The 17,027-nt window shown below is 47.5% G+C and overlaps 2 protein-coding genes across 4 annotated transcripts in view; one reads left to right on the top strand and one right to left on the bottom strand.

The window, feature by feature from the left end:
- Window positions 1–17,027, bottom strand: part of LOC310669598 (tigger transposable element-derived protein 1-like) — a 433,144-nt gene that overhangs the window by 388,423 nt on the left and 27,694 nt on the right. The window lies entirely within an intron of this gene.
- LOC310669918 (uncharacterized protein) lies at window positions 3,399–5,536 on the top strand (the record flags this gene model as incomplete). Its single annotated transcript, XM_083424381.1, has 2 exons — window positions 3,399–3,753; window positions 4,659–5,536. The coding sequence occupies exons 1-2, from the start codon at window positions 3,432–3,434 to the stop codon at window positions 5,534–5,536; spliced, it is 1,200 nt and encodes a 399-aa protein (XP_083280507.1). The 5' UTR covers window positions 3,399–3,431.

The raw sequence follows: 17,027 nt of genomic DNA, 5'->3' as shown, positions 1-17,027 counted from the left end.
CTCCCACTGAACATTACTGGGTGGGTGTGAAAACAGCAGTTTTCTATCTTAAAGGTGTGGGAATGCTGAATCCACCAAAAATACTCAACTCTGAGCCCCATAACCCTTTGTGGGAATGTTGAGGATAGTAGGAGAGGATAGTAAAGGTAAAGGTACCCCTGCCCGTACGGGCCAGTCTTGCCAGACTCTAGGATTGTGCGTTCATCTCACTCTATAGGCCGGGAGCCAGCGCTGTCCGCAGACACTTCCGGGTCACGTGGCCAGCATGACAAGCTGCATCTGGCGAGCCAGCGCAGCACACGGAACGCTGTTTACCTTCCCGCTGGTAAGCGGTCCCTATTTATCTACTTGCACCCGGGGGTGCTTTCAAACTGCTAGGTTGGCAAGCGCTGGGACCAAACGACGGGAGCGCACCCCACCGCGGGGATTCAAACCTCTGACCATGCGATCAGCAAATCCTAGGCGCTGAGGTTTTACCCACAGCACCACCTGCGTCCCCAGGAGGGGATATATGGGTTAAATATTATCCTTCCTCACTCAAGCTTGTGAGCTAGTAGCAGAGCACATTCCCTTATACGTAGCAGGAAGCAACCATATTTTTCGCTCTATAAGACACACTTTTCCCCTCCTAAAAAGTAAGGGGAAATGTGTATGCGTCTTATGGAGCGAATGCAGGCTGCACAGCTATCCCAGAAGCCAGAAGAGCAAGAGGGATCAGTGCGCACTGATCCCTCTTGCTCTCCTGGCTTCAGCGATAGCCCCGCAAAGCCTCCTGAGCACAGCTAGAGTGCTCCTGCCTCTTCGCCCAAGAGGCTTTGTGTTGCTTTCTTGTTTCTTGTTTTCCTCCTCTAAAAACTAGTTGCGTCTTATGGTCTGGTGTGTCTTCTGGAGCAAAAAATACGGTAGTTGATAGATTCATTAGAAACATTTGAGTTAGGCAATCAAGTCCAGCTTGGGGTGCAGTATCACTATGTACATGAGGCCATTCCAGATGGACTTGTGGTTTCAGGGGTGTCTTACCCATAGAGGCTAATGGCGCAGGGCACCAGGGTGCCAAGTTCTGGAGGGTGCCAGGGAAGAGGCGGAGGCTGGACGCGGCGCCTCCCGGCATCAGCTCACCACTCTTGCCCACCTCCACCATGCTGCACCGAAGCAGCGCTGTGCCCAGAGCCTCTACCTGCAGTGGCCACCATGGCACGAAGCGGCCAGGTGAGCCGGGAGTCGCCGTGTCCAGCCTCCACCTCTTCCCCACCAGTGGATCTGCCCTCTAGCCGCTGCCCGCCTCCTCCAGCCCCGCAAACCTGGGCGCAGCACTGTCCTCCCTAAGAAAGGTCAGCAACTCTGGGAGACGGGGGGGGGGGGCAGAGGGATCTTTGCATCATGGCATCAGATATGCTTAAGACGGCCGCCCTGATTGGCTTGTTGCCACACAAGAGAGATGACTGCAGGTATCCTGACCAAGCCTCTACCGAGAGACAGTTTGCAGAATGTTTGAGTGAAGATGAGTTTCTGGGTGGTTTCATAAAAGTGTATATGAATGTATGTTGTTTTGCTTGAGAAGGGGTGTGTAGGATATTTACAATGCAGTCAAAAGAAAAAATTCATATTTGCTAGATAGGCACATGATAGGAGCTGAAGAGAATTTGGAGCTCACAGATATTTCCTGTAAATTTGCTAGAGAGAACTGTGAGAGCCACTTCCACTGTGCCCTGTCAGGGGGGAGCGGGCGTAACCATATATAAACTCATTGCCAAGGCAAAAATGTGAGAACATCTGCCTGTCTGGGCTCCATTGCTCAGACACTACCTTAATCTAGACTAAAGTAGGTCTAAAGCTGCTGTATCTCTTACTCATCAACAAATATTCTGAGTAAATAATTGTTATTTTTACCTTTTCCAATATAATATGTATGATTATTGTTTTAAAGGAGAGGGGAAAGACCAAGATAATCCAATCTGCTTTACAGCATCCTGGATTACTTAATCTAAGAGGCTAAAACTAACCAATCTAAGGTTCCCTTTTAATCTGCAATGTGATGCACTCTTCTGAATTCACAAACGTGACAAAGGAAGGATAATATCTAATAAATACATATTCTCCTACCATCTATACACATGTCTATATTTCCGAGGTAATCGTCTCAACGGTCTAACGGCTTCTCTTGTTACAAAGTTATAGCTACCATTTACCTTTAATCTGAATCCATAAGTTTGGATCCTACCCTCTAGAAAAGCAGAAAATGAGCTTGCACCATCGTGCATCCCTTCAGACATCCGTTCAGATATTTGAATACAGCCCAAGTAATTGCCAAAGATTTGGATGGTGCTACTACCCAATAAGTAGAAGATGTGCTTGAAAGAAAGCCAGGATCCAGTCCAATTTGGTACAGTACTGATTTCTAAGTGTTCAGTGCATGTATTTATTTTATTTTTGTATTTCCTAGATTTGAATCCTGTGTTACTTCAAGGGGTGAAAGCATCGTTCCCGTTTTGCAGGAGGTTGGACTAGATGACCCTCGAAGTCCCTCTACAATGCTATGATTCTACATAATTCTCTCCACCTCAGTTCTACTCTCACAACAACCCCTCAAAGTAGGTTAGATTGAGAGAAACTGCGTCAAGGTCACGGGCAAGCAGGGATTTGACCATGGTCTTCCTAGACCAGCACTCTGACCATTGCACCACACTACCCCTCAAGAAGCGCTTCTGAACAATGGAGACTTATGTGTGCTCCTGCCTCGGAGCCGGCTGTTTCTAAAGAGTGGTGCGTCTAGACGGAGCAGTTATTGCGAGCAAATATTCGCCAGCTCCGTTTTTGTTTGTCTGTTTACTTCTAATACAAATGGGGGTTGTGGCTGTTACTACTGAGGAAGCTTGGGTGGGCTCGAGCGGATAGCCCCCCAGGAATCGACAGGAGATGGGGAAATTGTCCGAGCGCATCAAGAGCCTCTTCATTCGACTTCTGAAGCTATTGGCACACACTTCCATGGGGAGGGAGCGTTTCGATGCCCCTGAACCCCACCAGCTCTCCGTACTAGAGCACCTGCGTCGAAGGCGCAAGGTCTCTGGTTCAATTCCCGGGAGGGCGGGAATGTTCCACCCAGCGCCCCCCTTTGAAAGCCCAGAGAAGAATTGCCGGATAGCGGAGAGAACACCCAGGTAGATCGACCAAGTATCTGGCCCTCCGTGTAAACTTGCATTCTGCACGGGACACCTGTGCGGCCAGAATCGGGGCCGCCCCAGCGGATACGGCGCCCATGCAGCCTTTATGAGAGGAAGTTTGATACCGAGTCATTGTCTCTGACTGGCTGCGCTTGAGTGGGACGGACCTGTCCGTGTGGGGCGGGTTAGACCAGCCAGGCAGACTTCGCTTGCTGGAGAGAGTCGGTCAGTCAGTTCTTCGAGGTGAGCCCAGCTGTGAGTTGCGCCGCCATGAAGTGTGTTCTGCTCTTCGCTCTTCTGCTGCTGCTGCGCCTTCTGCCTTGGGGCGAGACCCAGATCGCGGTCCCTACTCCCAACAAAGACGCCCGGCCACTGAGCGAGACCAATGGATCGAAGTGCGCCAAGTGGCTGTACGGGACCGTGCCGCCGCAGGTGGAAGCTTTCCAGTGCGCGGGGCAACCCGACGGCGCCGAAGTCAAGTTCTGCTGCGGGACCTGCGACCAGACGCGCAATTGCTCCTTCGAAGAGCTCGCCAAGGGCTCCCCAGCGCGCCCCACCGACCGCAAACCGGAGCCGTGCCCTCCAGTGCCATGTAAGGCAGCCACCTACTTTCGCATCTTTTGGCACCTCCCGGGGGACACTACTTGAGCCTCATAGGCGTAGCCAGTATTTTTGTTAGGGGGCGCAGACCTCAGATTTGTTATTATTTGTATTAATTTTGATTAATTGGGGAGGCAGCTGCCCCTGGGGCCCCTTGGCTGCGCCCATTGTGCGCCTCATTCTGAAAGCGAAACCGCTGCTTTCTCTTTTTTGGACATGGGTCTCCCGCTCCCCTTTCGGTCTGTTTATGTCTTCCCCGCTCATGATCTTGCGGTGAAGCGCAGAGGTGTACACTGGACGAGGAGAGCACCTTCGGTGCCCCTTCCGCCTCCCCAAGTAGGCTGCGCGCTATCGCTTGGGAAGGGTGGCTGGAAACTGGAACTCCATTAGGGTGAAGTCCAGTGCGCAGAAGATTTGCGGGGAGGGCAAGAAGGGCTTCGAAGGTGCTTGGGGGGGGTCGCGTGGGCCCAGTCTTAGGCTGCGCTAAGACGCGTTATGGTGCTGTGAGAAATTCGTTGGTTTTTAACGCGCCAGAAGACTCTAGGTTGGCACGGGCGGGCAAGATTTGTATGGGGGCGGGCGGGAATTTTCCCAACGAAGTCCAGGGTGTCCTGTTTTCTAGGTTGCTTCGGTGCAGGGACATTTGTCCCAGGGAGTCTTCTCAGCCGAGTGCAGTCAGGCTCCATTAAGGATATTGACTCCTGAAGTTAGAGATGGGGGAAATTGTTGCAGTGTGAGATACTTTGCCTAAAGATGCTAGCCATACCACCCCTCTCCGGATTTTTGGTTAAAATCCCTTGCTCCATTCCTGGAGAGTCCAATTTGTCCCGTTGAGCAGAACAATCGAGCAAATGGGTAGCAGAACAAGCACTGATCAATATCTTTCTTTTGTTTCAGACTGGCTGTTGGTGACCGTTTTTTGTGTTGGAGTTCTTGCTACTGTGATATTCTACTGGGGTTTTTACCGCCCTTGCAGAAAATTCTGGCTTACGGAGTCAGTCACCTTTGAAGTACCAGAAGAGATCGAGGGAGACATCGGACCTTCTGTGAAACCCCGTGAAACCTACACCAGGTTGGATCAGCTATTGCCTGTTGGTGCACTGGGTCCTCCAAGTCTCCATGACGGTCCTGCTTCTACCTCCAGCGATGCCCCCAGTGTGCAGCCTCCAGCTCCCCCCAGCGATGCCCCCAGTGTGCAGCCTCCAGCTCCGCCCAGCAATGCCCCCAGTGTGCAGCCTCCAGCTCCCCACAGCAATCCCCCCAGTGTGCAGCCTCCAGCTCCCCCCAGCAATGCCCCAAATGTGAAGCCTCCAGCTCCCCCCAGCAATGCCCCCAGTGTGAAGCCTCCAGCTCCCCCCAGCAATCCCCCCAGTGTGCAGCCTCCAGCTCCGCCCAGCAATGCACCCAGTGTGCAGCCTCCAGCTCCGCCCAGCAATGCCCCCAGTGTGAAGCCTCCAGCTCCCCCCAGCAATGCCCCCAGTGTGAAGCCTCCAGCTCCCCCCAGCGTGAAGCCTCCAGCTCCCCCCAGCAATGCCCCCAGTGTGAAGCCTCCAGCTCCCCCCAGCGTGAAGCCTCCAGCTCCCCCCAGCAATGCCCCCAGTGTGCAGCCTCCAGCTCTCCCCAGCAATGCCCCCAGTGTGCAGCCTCCAGCTCGGATGCCTGGGAATGTGGCCGTCGTGTGGTTTTCAACAGGACTTGTCCCAATTCGGATGGAATCTCCTCCCCCGCAGCGGAACCGGGGCCGCCGAAGACCCCCGACTCGCCCCGAAAACTAGGAGATCCTTCTCTCAGTCAAGGGCTTAGGATCCCCTGCCAAAGTACAGTAGCTTGATAAGCAGCATGCTTTGTAGAATCAGGGACTGCAGAAGAAATTAGGCAAATTATCAATAAAAATGTGTGTTTTTCAACCTGGTCTCTTCAATTCCTGCTTTCCATCTTCTGATTAAATTTGCAGCTGGTACTTGATATGTTGTGGCCCAAGGTTTAGCTGCCTCCTTCAGATCTGCAGCCCTGATTAGACCCCACAGATTAAATTAAATTTGCTTTCTATTATGCTTATATTTTACCCTTCCTCCAAGGAGCCTTGTAGGTTGGATGGCGAGACAGTGAGTGTCCTGATCTTGCCCAAGGAGTGCCATGGAGAAGGAGGGATTTGAACCCTGCTCTCCCCATCCTTAGTCCAATACTCTTGCCACTACCCTATACTTTGTTGTAATAAGGTGTTTTTATCATTATGTCACGTGCTTTAAGTGTGCATTTAAAGTGCACTGAAAAGCTTGTTGTGGCTCAGCATGTTGCATCACTTTGTTTGTTTGACTTTTCCTATTGGAGGCTTGTTACCTGCTCTATATTGGCACAAGCCGGGGGTCTGTCTTATGGGAGGGGTTTTTTCTTTTGCCATATAATAGTCTCTGATGTTTCCTTAATCTTTCATTGTATAACCATTTCTGTGTATGACTCATGCAGAGGCAAATCAGGAAAGCCCGGACGGGTCCTGAATCATTTGCTTCTTGAATGCATAGAATCATGTTTGTATCATTTGTCAATGTATCCACCAAATAATCAATAAAAATGTGTTTTTTGCAACCTGGTCTTTTCAATTCTAGTTTTCATCTTCTGACTAAATTCTATTGCAGCTGGGATTTGATATGATGTGGCACAGCAGTTTAACTGCCTTCATTAGATCTCTAGCCCTGATTAGCTCCTAAAGATGCAATTCTATTTGCTTTCTATTATGCTTATATTTTACCCTTCCTCCAAGGAGCCTTGTAGGTTGGATGGCGAGACAGTGAGTGTCCTGATCTTGCCCAAGGAGTGCCCTGGAGAAGGAGGGATTTGAACCCTGCTCTCCCCATCCCTAGTCCAACACTCTCACCACTACCCTATACTTGATTAAGGACCCTAAACCAGCGGTTCTCAACCTGTGGGTCCCCAGGTGTTGTTGGACTACAACTCCCATCATCCCTAAGCTCTGGCCTTGCTAGCTAGGGATGATGGGAGTTGTAGTTCAACATCATCTGGGGACCCACAGGTTGAGAAAGACTGCCCTAAATTGTCACAGGTCACCCTGGTGATTGTCCCAGGCAAAGATTGTCGGCTGGCTTGTGGAACTGGGGGGGGGGGGGGTGTCTTGGGTGCTCTCTCTCTCTGCTCCCTTCTTGCCCTTCACAAAGCACATAAAAGCACACCTTCTACTCACATAAAAACACCAGGCAGGCCCCACAAATAACTCAGAGATGCATTTTAAATAAAAGGACACATTCTGCTCATGTAAAAACACGCTGAGCCAGATTGTGGAACTGGTGGGAGAGTTTTGGGTGCTCTCACCCTTAATGTTCCTGTTTCTCTCTCTCTGCTCCCTCCTTGCCCTCCAGGAGGTGGGGCCTTAGGATACTGATAGGCAGTTCACCCCACTTTTCAGGGAGCAGAATGTTTTAAACCTCCCCTCCCTCTTCCACAATTCTGATGGAAGTACCCCCCCCCCAAGCTTCAGTCATCATGGGAATCATGGGGAGGGAAGATTCAACCAGCTGAGGTAGCATCACTCAGCAAGGGAAAAGAGATGGGGGGAGATGAGGGGGAAGCGTGAAGCATCTCTGATTCTACCCTCTGCTGAGAGATTACTCCAAGAGAATCCAGCTCTTGTTGGCAGAAAGGTGGGCCACTCCTCTTCTCACTGCTACAGTTTGTTCAAATCTATAGCACTGAGTGTTGGCAGGGCGCAAGCACAGCATGGGGGCATTCCAAACCTCAGCCAGGGGAGCATCATGACTTAACAGAGCAGCACATCCAAATTGCTCTGCCAGTCTGGAGCCCAAGTCAGGCCAGGCACCATCATATGATGGCTTCACCCATGAAGCAATTTTCCCCTCTTGCACCTCCCCTTCTGATGCTGTTCCTGCTGGTATGAACGGCAGGACTACAAATCCAGTGGTGGCCCTGCCATTTCCTTAAGCTCTGAAGCTCCCTTTGGATTGCAGAATGGAGAAGTTACAAAGGCCACATGCATAGCCTCTTCACCTATAATGCCTAATAAAAAGGCTTCTGGTTTTTTAACAAATGTATTTTTAAACATTTTCTTAAGTTCATTATATATCATTTCCCAGAACACCTTTACCAATGTACATATCCACCACATATTGTAAAAAGTATTCTCTTTCTCTTTACATTTCCAACACAGTTTAGAACTTGTTTTGTACATTTTAGCAATTTTATTCGGGGTTAGATACCAATGGTACATCATTTTCATATAATTTTCTTTCAACGAACAGCAGGCAGTAAATTTTATTTCCACTTTCCATAACTGTTCCCAGGATGAAAGTTGGCTATTATATCCAAAGTCTCTAGCCCAGTCTTGATCACGATCTCAATGGGACAGAGAGCCCATGGTTTGCACTCACCCCAAGCGTCTCAACTCAGAGTAAGAAGTGGATATTATCACATTATGCTGCTTGTGGGTTCAGCACCACTCATTCAGGAAAGCTTTTGGAAGCCTACATAAATAAATTCCTATTATCAAAATGCCAGCCTATATCCCTTCCCACACTTTAGTACAGATCTACCTTTTTCAAGAGGAAAAACAATAAGTTAAGAAAGTCTAACACCAATGACCTTTTTTGACATGCCAGGGACCCATTGCAACATTAAACCCTCGAGTGGGAACATCCCCTAGTGCACTCCTGACCCCCTGCCTTCCAGTACACCACCTTTGGCAAGCCTAATGTGAGACCTCCTCTTAGCCTCCTCACTCCACTCCATAGGCCATTCTTACCAGGGACAGGCCCTCCTGCTCCCTTGCCAGAGGCAAAATGGAAGAGTGCCATCTCACCTGGCCACTGGCTCTGCCACTGTCCACTAAGGGTGGGGCTGCATGGCTGCAGCATCAGCTTCTGGGTTCAAGGGGTGGGAGAAGTGGTAGCAGGTTCCGGGTTGCAGCAAGATCTCTGAACTCACCTTCCTGGGTGTGAACTCCACTGAAAAGAGGGGACTTCCCACTACAAAATATACTTAGAATGCACACTTGTGCAAAGGCAGATAGTCCTTTAATAATGTGATATCTTCACTCAGAAGCAGTTCTGAAATGGGTCTCCTAGTTGGATATGGTTACAGACCAGTGGTATCCGTTTCTGCTCAATGATTTTAATGGTGCTTATTTCTATGGAAGTGAAAGAAGCACATAGAATCATACACTGGGGGAGGAACGGGGGTGCGGAGGGAATGCATCGCCCCCGGCACCACTATTCTGGTAGGCTGCCATTGCGCCCCCCCCCCGGCATGTGTTGTAAACCCCCACGTGTGCCAGGCGCTACGCCCCCACAGGCGGCACGCCACACCCCCAGAATGTGTGCCACGCCCCCAGGATGCATGCCACGCCCCCGCCTGCTCTCCGCCCCCAATAGCGGAGCATGCAGCTTTGCCTTTTCTGCATGACTGTCCATTTGTGGGATGCTCTCCCCAGGGAGGCTCACCTGGGGCCTTTCATACGCATCTTTAGGTGCCAGGAAAAAACATTTCTCTAGGGCCAGGCCTCTGGCTAATAAAACATTCTATGGCCCTTAAACTGTGTGTTTGGGACAAGGCTTGTGGCTTTTTCAGTATTTCCTGTTCTCATTTTGTATTTTTATGTTGTGAACTGCCTTTTGATCATTGAATGAATAACTGAATACAAGTCTAATAAATAATATAAATAACTAGAATCATAGGATTATAGAGTTGGAAGGGACCCCAAGGTTCATCTAGCCCAATCCCCTACAATGCGCGTGCATGTTTACTCTGGAATAAGCTCAAAAGGTATGGTTAGGTTAAGGTGGCTGGGGGCCCTGGTGAGGTTCTCATAATAAGGCTACAACTTCCCACAAAGTCAGATACAAATGTGATTCTTTTAGCCAAGTGCTTCATGACTCAGTATATCTTATCTTCAGAGTAAGTGTATGTTGGCTGTTAGCAGTTATGTGCTTGCTTCTGAACTAGCTGAAACAATCTGGAGCTGGCATACCCCCACAAACCTGGGCCAGAGGTGAGATAATTCTCCAATTCAGCCTCTTTTTTGTTTTTGTTGGCAGAGAACTGTTCAGAAGAGAAAGAGCCATCTGCAAAGGCTTCCCAGTTTTTGGAATCATTCAGTGGCCCATATTTAAAGATCTATGTTGGGACTTGCATCCTAACCTGCTGCTTCTCATTGGAAGAGTCTCATATAGGTCACCCTTGATGCCCTGCCTGGATAGCTCAGCTGGTTTGAGCGTGGTGCTGATAATGCAAAGGTTGCAGGTTTGATCCCTGTATGGGGCAGCTGCCTATTCCTGCATTGCAGGGGGTTGGACTAGATGATCCTCAGGGTCCTTTCCAACTCTACAGTTCTATGACTCTATATAGGTCACCCTTGATGCCCTGCCAAAGGCAAGCCATCAGCGCCTATGAGGTGCCTCAAACACCATGGCAACATGGGAAAGGGCCTTTTTTGCAGTGGCTCCCTGCTTCTGGAATGCTATCCCGAGGGAGGCTTGCCTGGCACCATAATTTATCTCTCTATCTCTCTATCTCTCTATCTCTCTATCTCTCTATCTCTCTATCTCTCTATCTCTATCTCTCTATCTCTATCATCTCTATCTCTATCTCTATCTCTATCTCTATCTCTATCTCTCGGCCCGCCGCAAAAACATCCCCTCATAACCAGGCCTTTGGACTTCAATAATCTGTAGCCTTTTAGAAATGGGCAGGATGTTTTATGTATGGGCATAGGCCAGGGGGGCAGGGGGGAAGCTGCCCCCTGCCTACCTTCCCAACATAAAGCCTGCCCCCTCACATGTTTTAACATATTTCTTTTTCCTATTGGTTTTGATGTCTCTTTGTTAGGGATGTCTGTCTGGCTTTAAACTGCTTTGGAATACTCTGGGTAAATACTAAGAATTTCATATTTAATAATAATAATAATAATAATAATAATAATAATAATAATAATAATAATATTTCCCAAGCTGGCATGGGTGGTCAGCATTATTCTGCTTACAGCACTGCAGCTCCTTTGGAACAGAAGGAAAAAGTGGCAACCTTGTGGATCTCAGAGATCAGAAGTGGAGAACGGGCCTTCCTCTTGTCACTGGACTACAGCTCCCATTAGCCCTGACCACTGATAATGCTGTCTGGGGATAATGGGAGTTGGAGTTCAACAACACAGGCTAATCATCATTGGATGAAGGTCTACTGAATAAATGGCACAACTTCTCCGCACTCTGTTACTGCACACTTAGATCAAGTTATTTTTCTTCTTATATAAACCCTTTTGAGGACACTTGGTGATAAAAATAGATATATAAACTCTTTAAATAAATTGATAGGTTAAATAATAATACCTGCACTCACTTGGCAAATGCAGTAGACCAGGGTTTCTGCTGATCAAGTGGGCTGTGCTCTCCTTCTTAATGCTTTTAAGCGGAGTGCAATCTCTAGACATTGCTAGGTGATGATACTTATCTTCACCTGGTGTTGTTAGTTAGTTAGTTTAAAATTTGTGAATCACAGGGTTAACTAAAGGCAAAGGAGTATGACTGGCCATCTCATTTGGGTCTTGCCTGCCACATCAAGTAAAACCTTTGCTATCATGATCTAGCAAGCAAGCCCCATCTTTCACATCTCTTCTGGCACAAGGCTTTCCAATGGATTTGGTTCATCCATCCATTTGACACTCAACTCTCTAGCATTCTAATGTAATAAAGGGATATCACTGTTGTCACTAAATATGCAGGGTGTTCCCTGTTCTAAATTATGGTCTCTCTCTCAGTGACCCTCTCCCTAGTTTTTCTATTCCCCACAAAACATGGAATAGGCTCAGTCCTCATTGGGTTGTTGTAAAGAATGGAGTGCCTCTCAAAAAAAAATTCCCCTTTCACTTTTATTTTAGGTGGACTTAGATTATCTTTTCCTGTTTTATGTTTCCCTCTTAACGGGGAAATCACTCTCAGGCTGTTTAGTACACAATGTTTACTCACTTGTCAAAGTCTTGTCACGATTTAACAGATACAGTGGTATCTCTAGATGCGAACGGGATCTGTTCCAGAGCCCCATTCTCATCTAGAAGCAAACGTAACCCGCGTCTGCACGTGCGCGGGTCACGTTTCGGCGCTTCTGTGCATGTGCATGATGTCATTTTGAGCATCTGCGCATGCGCAAGCGGCGAAACCCGGAAGTAACGCACTCCGTTACTTCCAGGTTGCCGCAGAGCACAACTTGGACACGCTCATCCCGAAGCACATTCAACCCGAGGTATGACTGTACAGTGATGAAAACCAGAAAGGCAATAATCTTTAAATGTTACAGATACCCATAGGTAAAGGGACACCTGACCATTAGGTCCAGTTGTGACCGACTCTGGGGTTGTGGCGCTCATCTCGCTTTATTGGCCGAGGGAGCCGGCGTACAGCTTCCGGGTCATGTGGCCAGCATGACTAAGCCGCTTCTGGTGAACCAGAGCAACGCACGGAAACGCCATTTACCTTCCCGCCAGAGTGGTATCTATTTATCTACTTGCACTGGCATGCTTTCAAACTGCTAGGTTGGCAGGAGCTGGGACCGAGCAGCGGGAGCTCACCCCGTCGCGGGGATTCGAACCGCCAACCTTCTGATCGGCAAGTCCTAGGCTCTGCGGTTTAACCCACAGAGCCACCCGCGTCCTTTTCACATACCCATAGTCCAGTTCAAAATGAAGATTGGTCCTTGGGAGAGAGCAAAGATATGTTTTCCCCATCACAGGTAGGAAAAAAAGTGTGGTGATAGGAAGAAGTAGAGATTAAATTTCCCTTTCCCGCCACAAAAGTTTATAGGATGTGACATCATAGAGTCCCCTGTTTGCAACTATCTAGCAGTCATGCATTTGTAATTTGGCAGCAAATTCTCCCACAAAACCCTTCTCAGGAAAACATTACATTGCATACCCAATTTTATTAAACTACCCAGAGTCCCATCTTAACTCAAAGGTTCTAGAAACTGTCTCTTGGTAGAGGTTTCATGAGAATATAAGCAGTCATTTTCTTGGTATGCCAATAGGTCAACTCAAGAAGTCTATTCTGGATCGCCTCATGTACCAAGTGGTACTTTATTTTGATACATTTGGTTATCAAGTGGAACATCTCACTGTGTGTTCACTTCAAACAGCTCTGGATGTCTTCCGTCAGTTAAAATGGCTTCTCTCAAACCAACACAAAGTCCTCAGTCAGTTGATCATTACAGGCAAGCTCTCTGCATGCCCCTATAGCAGCTACATATTCAGATTCTGTGGAAGAAAGAGCTACACAATTTTGTTGATAACTGCCCCAACAAATGGGGCCATTTCCATACCTAAAAACATAACCACTGTTGACTTATAGTCTTCAGTGTCCCCAGCCCAGTCAGCATCATCAGTGCAGAATTGCTGTCTGCTGGCAACTTAAGCTTACACTTCATAGTTCTTTCAGAGATCTGGCAACTCGTTTGACACCTGTCCAGTCCTTATCAGTGGGAGCATTCATTTTCCTTCTAAGGATTCCCACTGCATCTATGATATCTGGTCTTGTAGTCTTGAAGAGGACAGGATCACACTTCAAAACGACCTTGACAGATTAGAGAACTGGGCAAAAACAAACAAGATGAATTTTAACAGGGAGAAATGAAAAGTATTGCACTTGGGCAAAAAAAGAGAGAGGCACAAATACAAGATGGGTGACACCTGGCTTGAGAGCAGTACATGTGAAAAGGATCTAGGAGTCTTGGTTGACCACAAACTTGACATGAGCCAAGAGTGTGACGCGGCAGCTAAAAAAGCCAATGCAATTCTGGGCTGCATCAATAGGAGTATAGCATCTAGATCAAGGGAAGTAATAGTGCCACTGTATTCTGCTCTGGTCAGACTTCACCTGGAGTACTGTGTCCAGTTCTGGGCACCACAGTTCAAGGACACTGACAAACTGGAACGTGTCCAGAGGAGGGCAACCAAAATGCTCAAAGGCCTGGAAACGATGCCTTATGAGGAACGGCTAAGGGAGCTGGGCATGTTTAGCCTGGAGAAGAGGAGGCTAAGGGGTGATATGATAGCCATGTTCAAATATATAAAAGGATGTCACATAGAGGAGGGAGAAAGGTTGTTTTCTGCTGCTCCAGAGAAGCGGACACGGAGCAATGGATCCAAACTACAAGAAAGAAGATTCCACCTAAACATTAGGAAGAACTTCCTGACAGTAAGAGCTGTTCGACAGTGGAACTTGCTGCCAAGGAGTGTGGTGGAGTCTCCTTCTTTGGAGGTCTTTAAGCAGAGGCTTGACAACCATATGTCAGGAGTGCTCTGACGGTGTTTCCTGCTTGGCAGGGGGTTGGACTCGATGGCCCTTGTGGTCTCTTCCAACTCTATGATTCTATGAAGTACCCACCTCCCCGCCCATCCAAGGCTAAGGACTTACCCAATGCCTAAACTGCCTAAGTTGTTATGATTGCTATGAGGTAGGCAAAACCCTTAGGCCATAGCCAATTCACCTGCTAGGTAAATTCCTACCTGATCCCGAATATAGCAACCACTACTACCATAGCAAGGCCAATCAATAAGTGAAATGCAAAGCTGATGGAGTCTGTGGGTGGATTCATGCAACGAGGAGAGCTGGGTGCAGGAGGCTGGTGTGGGCAATTTAAATACCCAGGGAGCGAACCTGAGGGAAGCCTGGTTGCTCCGTCAGCCCCTCCCCCCACAGTGTGCTCAGCCCTCTGAGCCAATCTGCCATTGACTAATTGAGCAACTGGCACAGAGCTGAAACTCACACCCCAGCTGGGATTAACTCCCCAATGCCCAGCTCTCCTGTGTTCTATGGATGAGTGGACTTATCAAGTACAGGGGGTTCCCTCTTGCTGACCTGTACTGGTTGTTGACAGGCAATAAATAGTTCAGAATCAACTTGATTCTTAAGATTAGAAAATCAGTGGCCATAAGTCTGGCAACAGGATGGTTTAAGACTGTCAAGTGACCTTCTGCTTCTGGCCTAGAAGGAATGATCCATCTTTCTCCCTTTCAATTTGGTTCCCTAGATATTAGGAGACTTTTCCAAGTTCTTTTTAAAAAAACAAGTTTTAATTGATGCTTTTTCATAATGCCATAAAATAAAACAACCTGATCTAAACAAAAACAAAGGGAGAAAGAGAAAAGACAATACCAAAGGTAGAACAAAAGAAAAGTGGAAGGAAAAGTAAATAAGAGAAGAGGGGAAAAATTAAAAGGACTGCTGATTCTCTGTATGTAAGTTACATACAAAAAATATTCAAAATATTCGCCCTAGAATAACACTCAACTGATCTACTTTCTGTTAGGCAATATTTTCCCTATTTTCAAAACCAAACAGACTAATTCATTTTCCTTTCTACACAAAAAGGCCAAAAGGGGTTCTCTAATTATGAATGGACGTCAGCAATAGTTTTTCCTCTGATCGAACATAGCAACATTGTCCGCAATGACTTCAACAATCATTCCTCCATATTAAACAATAACAAGCCTTCCCATCTTTGTCTACACAAGCCTCTCTGCTGTGATCATTTCACGTCCTAAAAGCCTGTTTCAGTCCATATAGCCCCTTCTGAAGCTTACATACTAAACAGGCTTCACTGGGTTTAGCAAAACCCTTGGGCTGTTCCATGTAGATCTCCTCCTCTTAGATCTCCTCATGCAAAAATGCAATCTTAATGTCAATGTGCCTCACTTCCATATGCTTTGAAATTGCTGTACTTAAAGGGTTCTGATAGTTGTGTATCTGACTACAGGAGCAAAGGTTTCCTCACAGTCTTCTCTATGCTTTTGCAAATAGCCATTTGTGACAACACTTGCTTTGCAGCGTGGAACTTCCCTTCTACACCTTGTTTTACTTAAAAAATCCATTTTCTGCCTATCTCCCTCTTTCCAGGAAGTCAGTCAGTAAGGATCCAGATTTTTCTCTGGTGCACTGCATCTATTTCTTCCTGCTCAGCATCCTTTGATGGCTAAGCTTCAGTGGCTGGCATCTGCTCTCTCTCTTCCCAGGTAGAAGGCTCTAGGGATTGTGCAGATCTTGTGGTCTAGGAGAATCTTGGTGGCTGCCCAGATAAATTTGTGAACATCATTCAGCTCCTCCATGATAATATGATAGCAACAATCGCAGATAACAATGGCTCTCAAAGTGAACCATTCACGGTGGGATCAGATGTTAAACAGGGTTGTGTTATCACCACAACTCTATTCATTATTTTCATTGCCATGATCCTACACTTTGTCGAAGGGAAACTCCCCACTAAAGTAGAAATCATATATCAAACAGATGAAAAGCTCTTTAATCTGAGCAGGCTGAAAGCAAATAGTAAGGTTACCTTAACTTCCGCCATAGAGCTTAAGTATGCTGATTACAATGTAGTGTGTGCTCGCTTAGAGGATGACCTTCAAACCATCCTAAATATCTTCGCAGAAGCTTACGAAAAGCTTGTCCTATCGCTCTACATCCAAAAAACCAAAGTGCTGCACAAAAAAGTCCAAAATAACCCTTTTGCAGTGCCACAAATCCTACTCAATGGTTTAACGTTGGAAATGTTGATCACTTCTCCTACTCGGGCAGTTATCTTTCTGCAAGGGCCAACATTGATGCCGAAATCCAGCATCGCCTGAGCTCTGCACATGCAGCTTTCTCCCAATTGAAGTGCAGAGTGTTTGAGGACCAGGACATTCTCAGGGGAGCCAAAATGCTTGTTCACAAAGCTATTGTACTGTACTACCAAACTTATTGTATGCTTGTAAAACATGGACCACTTATAAACGCCATCTCCAGCTCCTTGAAAGATTCCATCAACAGTGTCTCCGAAAATTTTTACTCATCACTTGGGAATACAGGCGAACTAATACCAGTGTACTGGAAGAAGCAAAGATCACCAGTGTTGAAGCCATGATTCTTCAACATCAACTTTGTTGGACTGGTCATGTTGTGCGGATGCCTGATTATCGTCTTCCAAAGCAGCTTGTTGTTGTTGTTTAGTCGTTCAGTCGTGTCCGACTCTTCGTGACCCCATGGACCAGAGCACGCCAGGCACTCCTGTCTTCCACTGCTACCCGCAGTTTGGTCAGATTCATGTTTGTAGCTTCGAGAACACTGTCTAACCATCTCGTCCTCTGTCGTCCCCTTCTCCTTGTGCCCTCCATCTTTCCCAACATCAGGGTCTTTTCCAGGGAGTCTTCTCTTCTCATGAGGTGGCCAAAGTATTGGAGCCTCAGCTTCACGATCTGTCCTTCCAGTGAGCACT

This window comes from Podarcis tiliguerta (assembly GCF_965153285.1).
Source record: "Podarcis tiliguerta genome assembly, chromosome: Z".
Lineage (NCBI taxonomy): Eukaryota > Metazoa > Chordata > Lepidosauria > Squamata > Lacertidae > Podarcis > Podarcis tiliguerta.
Note: the sequence above shows the minus strand (reverse complement) of the source record. Positions and strands in the feature narration are given on the sequence as shown.